The 7,105-nt window shown below is 48.1% G+C and overlaps 1 protein-coding gene across 1 annotated transcript in view; it reads left to right on the top strand.

Moving 5' to 3' along the window:
* LOC143923515 (NACHT, LRR and PYD domains-containing protein 4-like) overlaps positions 1 to 6,615 on the top strand; it is a 9,732-nt gene extending 3,117 nt beyond the window's left edge. Inside the window, exon 2 of the mRNA XM_077447234.1 lies at positions 6,186 to 6,615. Coding sequence (XP_077303360.1) covers positions 6,186 to 6,330 — 145 coding nt within the window. The 3' untranslated portion in view covers positions 6,331 to 6,615. The remainder of the gene's footprint in view (positions 1 to 6,185) is intronic.
* The last annotated feature ends 490 nt before the right edge of the window (positions 6,616 to 7,105 follow it).

Here is a 7,105-nt window from a genome sequence, read left to right as displayed (position 1 = left end):
AGATGTGTTGTGGAGAAATTGAGACGAGCTTTGATGTTCTTTTTGCTCAGCAGTGGTTTTCTCCTTGGAACTCTGCCATGCAGGCCATTTTTGCCCAGTATTTTCCTGATGGTGGAGGCATGAACGCTGACCTTAACTGAGGCAAGTGAGGCCTGCAGTTCCTTGGACGTTGTTGTGGGGTCTTTTGTGACCTCTTGGATGAGTCGTCGCTGCGCTCTTGGGGTAATTTTGGGCGGCCGGCCACTCCTGGGAAGGTTCACCACTGTTCCATGTCTTCGCCATTTGTGGATAATGGCTCTCACTGTGGTTCGCTGGATTCCCAAAGCTTTGGAAATGGCTTTATAACCCTTTCCAGACTGATAGATCTCAATTACTTTCTTTCTCAATTGTTCCTGAATTTCTTTGGGTCTCGGCATGATGTGTAGCTTTTAAGGATCTTCTGGTGGACCTTACTGTGTCAAGCAGCTCCTATTTAAGTGATGCCTTGATTGTGAACAGGTGTGGCAATAATCAGGCCTGGGTGTGGCTAGAGAAATTGAACTCAGGTGTGGACAACCACAGTTATAGTATGTTTTAACAAGGGGGGCAATCACTTTTTCACACAGGGCCATGATGGTTTGGATTTTTTTTCACCTTTTAATAATAAACACCTTCATTTACAAATTGCATTTTGTGTTTACTTGTGTTGTCCTTGACTATTGTTTAAATTGGTTTGATGTTCCGAAACACTTAAGTGTGACAAACATGCAAAGGAACAGGAAATGAGGAAGGGGGCAAACACTTTTTCACACCACTGTATAGTGACACCTGTGTTGGATGGAGGGCTGTCCCTCTGAATATAGATTTTTATATCGTTCCTTCATTGTCTTGGGTCTCTTCCCAGAGGCCGAAGACGTATTGTGAGGGTCACTGGATCTTAAGGCTGCATTCACACTAGTTCGAATTGGATGTGGGTTTATCCGCATCCAATTCGCATGACAGGAGATTGTGACCGCTTCTCAATGGAGCCGGTTCACATATCTCTGTGGCGGCTGCGGAGCGGCTTGCCCAGGAGTCCTGTGCGTCAGGCAAAAATTCCGCCCTGATTCATCCCTGAAACAGAAAAGAGGGACTCACCGGACCCCAGCTGTGAGCCGCATCCGGCATCAGTGTGAACCCAGCCTAAAGATCTGATTTTACAGCAGGAGGGATCCCTCATTTTAATAAACACTGTTCTAGTATATAGTCCATGTGGTTTCATTTAATAAATGGAACTCTGCTGTGTTCTAACTATAGGGAATCCTGCTTTTAAATATCTGCCAGCCTGCTATCCAAAAAAAATGTTTTCATTGATTATGTATTATATATTTTTTATTTTATTCAAAGCTTACCCTGGATCGGGGTCTCCAAACTTTCTAAACAAAGGGCCAGTTTACAGTCCTTCAGACCTTAGGGGGGGCTGGACTGTGGCCAGTGGGAGTAGAAAATGCTTCAGCATCAATGGGAGGAATAGTGCCCCATCATTGGTACTAGTGGGAGGAATAGTGTCCCACCATTGGTATCACTGGGAGGAATAGTGCCCCATCATTGGTATTGGTGGGAGGAACAGTGCCCCATCATTAGTACTAGTCGGGGTAATAGTGCCCCATCATTGGTACTAGTGGGAGTAATAGTGCCCCATCATTGGTACTAGTGGGAGGAATAGTGCCCCACCATTGGTATCAGTGGGAGGAATAGTGCCCCACCATTGGTATCACTGGGAGGAATAGTGCCCCACCATTGGTATCTGTGGGCGGAATAGTACCCCATCATTGGTATTAGTAGAAGGAATAGTACCCCATCATTAGTATCACTGGGAGGAATAGTACCTCCCCATTGGCGTCAGTGGGAGGAATAGTGCCCCATCATTGGTATCAGTGGGAGAAATAGTGCCCCACCATTGGTATCTGTGGGGGCGGAATAGTACCCCATCATTGGTATCACTGGGAGGAATAGTGCCCCACCATTGGTGTCAGTGGGAGGAATAGTGCCCCATCATTGGTATCACTGGGAGGAATAGTGCCCCACCATTGGTGTCAGTGTGAGCAATAGTGCCCCACCATTGGTGTCAGTGGGAGGAATAGTGCCCCACCATTGGTATTAGTGGGAGGAATAGTGCCCCACCATTGGTGTCAGTGGGAGGAATAGTGCCCCGCCATTGATATCAGTGGGAGGAATAGTGCCCCGCCATTGATATCAGTGGGAGGAATAGTGCCCCATCATTGGTATTAGTGGGAGGAATAGTGCCCCACCATTGGTATCAGTGGGAGGAATAGTGTCCCACCATTTTTTGTCAGTGGGAGGAATAGTGCCCCATCATTGGTATTGGTGGGAGGAATAGTGCCCCATCATTGGTATTAGTAGGAGGAATAGTGCTCCATCGTTGGTGATAGTGGGAGGACTAGTGCCCCATCATTGGTGTCAGTGGGAGGAATAGTGCTCCATCGTTGGTGATAGTGGGAGGAATAGTGCCCCATCATTGGTATTAGTGGGAGGAATAGTGCCCCATCATTGGTATTAGTGGGAGGAATAGTGCCCCATCATTGGTATTAGTGGGAGGAATAGTGCTCCATCATTGGTGATAGTGGGAGGAATAGTGCCCCATCATTGGTGTCAGTGGGAAGAATAGTGCCCCATCATTGGTGTCAGTGGGAGGAATAGTGCCCCACCATTGGTGTCAGTGGGAGGAATAGTGCCCCACCATTGGTATTAGTGGGAGGAATAGTGCCCCACCATTGGTGTCAGTGGGAGGAATAGTGCCCCATCATTGGTATTAGTGGGAGGAATAGTGCCCCACCATTGGTGTCAGTGGGAGGAATAGTGCCCCATCATTGGTATTAGTGGGAGGAATAGTGCTCCATCGTTGGTGATAGTGGGAGGAATAGTGCCCCACCATTGGTATTAGTGGGAGGAATAGTGCCCCACCATTGGTATTAGTGGGAGGAATAGTGCCCCACCATTGGTATTAGTGGGAGGAATAGTGCCCCACCATTGGTATTATTGGGAGGAATAGTGCCCCACCATTGGTATTAGTGGGAGGAATAGTGCCCCACCATTGGTATTAGTGGGAGGAATAGTGTTCCATCATTGGTGATAGTGGGAGGAATAGTGCCTCATCATTGGTATTAGTGGGAGGAATAGTGCCCCATCATTGGTATTAGTGGGAGGAATAGTGCTCCATCATTGGTGATAGTGGGAGGAATAGTGCCCCATCATTGGTGTCAGTGGGAGGAATAGTGCCCCATCATTGATGTCAGTGGGAGGAATAGTGCCCCACCATTGGTATTAGTGGGAGGAATAGTGCCCCACCATTGGTGTCAGTGGGAGGAATAGTGCCCCATCATTGGTATTAGTGGGAGGAATAGTGCTCCATCGTTGGTGATAGTGGGAGGAATAGTGCCCCATCATTGGTGTCAGTGGGAGGAATAGTGCCCCATCATTGGTGTCAGTGGGAGGAATAGTGCCCCACCATTGGTGTAAGTGGGAGGAATAGTGCCCCACCATTGGTGTCAGTGGGAGGAATAGTGCCCCATCATTGGTATTAGTGGGAGGAATAGTGCCCCACCATTGGTGTCAGTTGGAGGAAAAGTGCCCCATCATTGGTATTAGTGGGAGGAATCGTGCTCCATCGTTGGTGATAGTGGGAGAAATAGTGCCCCATCATTGGTATTAGTGGGAGTAAAAGTGCCCCATCATTGGTATTAGTGGGAGGAATAGTGCCCCATCATTGGTATTAGTGGGAGGAATAGTGCCCCATCATTGGTGTCAGTGGGAGGAATAGTGCCCCATCATTGGTGTCAGTGGGAGGAATAGTGCCCCACCATTGGTGTAAGTGGGAGGAATAGTGCCCCACCATTGGTATTAGTGGGAGGAATAGTGCCCCACCATTGGTGTCAGTGGGAGGAATAGTGCCCCATCATTGGTATTAGTGGGAGGAATAGTGCCCCACCATTGGTGTCAGTGGGAGGAATAGTGCCCCATCATTGGTATTAGTGGGAGGAATAGTGCCCCATCATTGGTATTAGTGGGAGGAATAGTGCTCCATCGTTGGTGATAGTGGGAGGAATAGTGCCCCATCATTGGTATTAGTGGGAGGAATAGTGCCCCATCATTGGTATTAGTGGGAGGAATAGTGCCCCATCATTGGTATTAGTGGGAGGAATAGTGCTCCATCGTTGGTGATAGTGGGAGTAATAGTGCCCCATCATTGGTATTAGTGGGAGGAATAGTGCTCCATCGTTGGTGATAGTGGGAGGAATAGTGCCCCATCATTGGTATTAGTGGGAGGAATAGTGCCCCATCATTGGTATTAGTGGGAGGAATAGTGCCCCATCATTGGTGTCAGTGGGAGGAATAGTGCCCCACCATTGGTATTAGTGGGAGGAATAGTGCCCCATCATTGGTATTAGTGGGAGGAATAGTGCCCCGCCATTGATATCAGTGGGAGGAATAGTGCCCCATCATTGGTATTAGTGGGAGGAATAGTGCCCCATCATTGGTATTAGTGGGAGGAATAGTGCTCCATCGTTGGTGATAGTGGGAGGAATAGTGCCCCATCATTGGTATTAGTGGGAGGAATAGTGCCCCATCATTGGTAGTAGTGGGAGGAATAGTGCCCCGCCATTGATATCAGTGGGAGGAATAGTGCCCCATCATTGGTATTAGTGGGAGGAATAGTGCCCCATCATTGGTATTAGTGGGAGGAATAGTGCCCCATCATTGGTATTAGTGGGAGGAATAGTGCCCCATCATTGGTATTAGTGGGAGGAATAGTGCTCCATCGTTGGTGATAGTGGGAGGAATAGTGCCCCATCATTGGTATTAGTGGGAGGAATAGTGCCCCATCATTGGTATTAGTGGGAGGAATAGTGCCCCATCATTGGTATTAGTGGGAGGAATAGTGCTCCATCGTTGGTGATAGTGGGAGGAATAGTGCCCCATCATTGGTATTAGTGGGAGGAATAGTGCCCCATCATTGGTATTAGTGGGAGGAATAGTGCCCCATCATTGGTGTCAGTGGGAGGAATAGTGCCCCATCATTGGTATTAGTGGGAGGAATAATGCCCCATCATTGGTATTAGTGGGAGGAATAGTGCCCCATCATTGGTATTAGTGGGAGGAATAGTGCCCCATCATTGGTATTAGTGGGAGGAATAGTGCCCCATCATTGGTGTCAGTGGGAGAAATAGTGCCCCATCATTGGTATTAGTGGGAGGAATAGTGCTCCATCATTGGTATTAGTGGGAGGAATAGTGCCCCATCATTGGTGTCAGTGGGAGGAATAGTGCCCCACCATTGGTGTCAGTGGGAGGAATAGTGCCCCACCATTGGTGTCAGTGGGAGGAATAGTGCCCCACCATTGGTATTAGTGGGAGGAATAATGCCCGATCATTGGTATTAGTGGGAGGAATAGTGCCCCATCATTGGTATTAGTGGGAGGAATAGTGCCCCATCATTGGTATTAGTGGGAGGAATAGTGCTCCATCGTTGGTGATAGTGGGAGGAATAGTGCTCCATCGTTGGTGATAGTGGGAGGAATAGTGCCCCATCATTGGTATTAGTGGGAGGAATAGTGCCCCATCATTGGTATTAGTGGGAGGAATAGTGCCCCATCATTGGTGTCAGTGGGAGAAATAGTGCCCCATCATTGGTATTAGTGGGAGGAATAGTGCTCCATCATTGGTATTAGTGGGAGGAATAGTGCCCCATCATTGGTGTCAGTGGGAGGAATAGTGCCCCACCATTGGTGTCAGTGGGAGGAATAGTGCCCCACCATTGGTGTCAGTGGGAGGAATAGTGCCCCATCATTGGTATTAGTGGGAGGAATAGTGCCCCACCATTGGTGTCAGTGGGAGGAATAGTGCCCCATCATTGGTATTAGTGGGAGGAATAGTGCCCCATCATTGGTGTCAGTGGGAGGAATAGTGCCCCACCATTGGTGTCAGTGGAAGGAATAGTGCCCCATCATTGGTGTCAGTGGGAGGTGATGTCCCGGCTCCCTCTAGGCTGTGATACCAGCTGATTTCAGGTTCTTTTGGTTGGAATGATCAGTGCTGTAAAACTTCTCAAAACAGGACTGGTTCTAGATGGATTAGAAAGGTTGGGAGCAATGAGAATGAGATTGAGATGTTTTTTGATATAATAAGTTTCTTCCTTTATTGTTACAGATCCATGCTCAGTCCCCCGGGATCCATGCTCAGTCCCCCGGGATCCATGCTCAGTCCCCCGGGATCCATGCTCAGTCCCCCGGGATCCATGCTCAGTCCCCCGGGGTTGGCAGAACAGTACGAGAAGGAAGGGACCTTAAAGTGAATGCCCCATCACACCTCTGGCACCTGGACTTTCTGGTGCTGTGAAAATCCAATGGAAGAATTGGTCATCCACATCCTCTGAATCCCCCTCCTCCTCCTCCTCCTCCTCCTCCTCCTCCTCCTCCTCCTCCTCCTCCTCATTTATAATTTTCTTACCTGTAACCAAAGATCAAACTGTGCCTTTTATGACATGGATTGACTGTAATTTTAATATTTTGTACGGTACCTTATTTAGTATTTTTGCTGTCAGTTGATATGTCAATCAATAAACAAATAGCTAAACTAACATTGTTGTCTTTTGGGTTCAAATGCAGTTGTGACCAGTGGTGGCTGGTGACGTTTTAGGATGGGGGGCGCCAGACCCCACCCTTCCTTTTTGACCCCTCCCACTTGGTGAAAATGGGCATGGTTTCATCAAAATAGTGGGCATGGCTCTAAGGTGGTGGGGTTAGTGTCTGAGATGAATGAGGGACAGAGGGAGAGAGGGATGGAGGGACAGCAGGCCCAGATCCTACACAACAATAGAAATATGTGTATTCTAGAAAGTTTAACAATCAGGATATAAAGATATTCCAAACACCTGGGGTTAGCACTTCAATCATCCCGGCACCATGGTTGTTATGGTGTCAGGATGATTGAAGCGCATTATTTCTATTATAACATTGTAATATAAAATGAAATCATTCAACTCATCATAATGCAGGATCAGTGGGAGCCCTGAGCGTGTCACTAGCCACGTCGCCTGCCACCAGATGCCATCAGGTGTCCCCAGCAGA

Source organism: Lithobates pipiens, unplaced genomic scaffold, assembly GCF_037356315.1.
Source record: "Lithobates pipiens isolate NorthernLeopardFrog02 unplaced genomic scaffold, aLitPip1_a1.2 Scaffold_22, whole genome shotgun sequence".
Lineage (NCBI taxonomy): Eukaryota > Metazoa > Chordata > Amphibia > Anura > Ranidae > Lithobates > Lithobates pipiens.
Note: the sequence above shows the minus strand (reverse complement) of the source record. Positions and strands in the feature narration are given on the sequence as shown.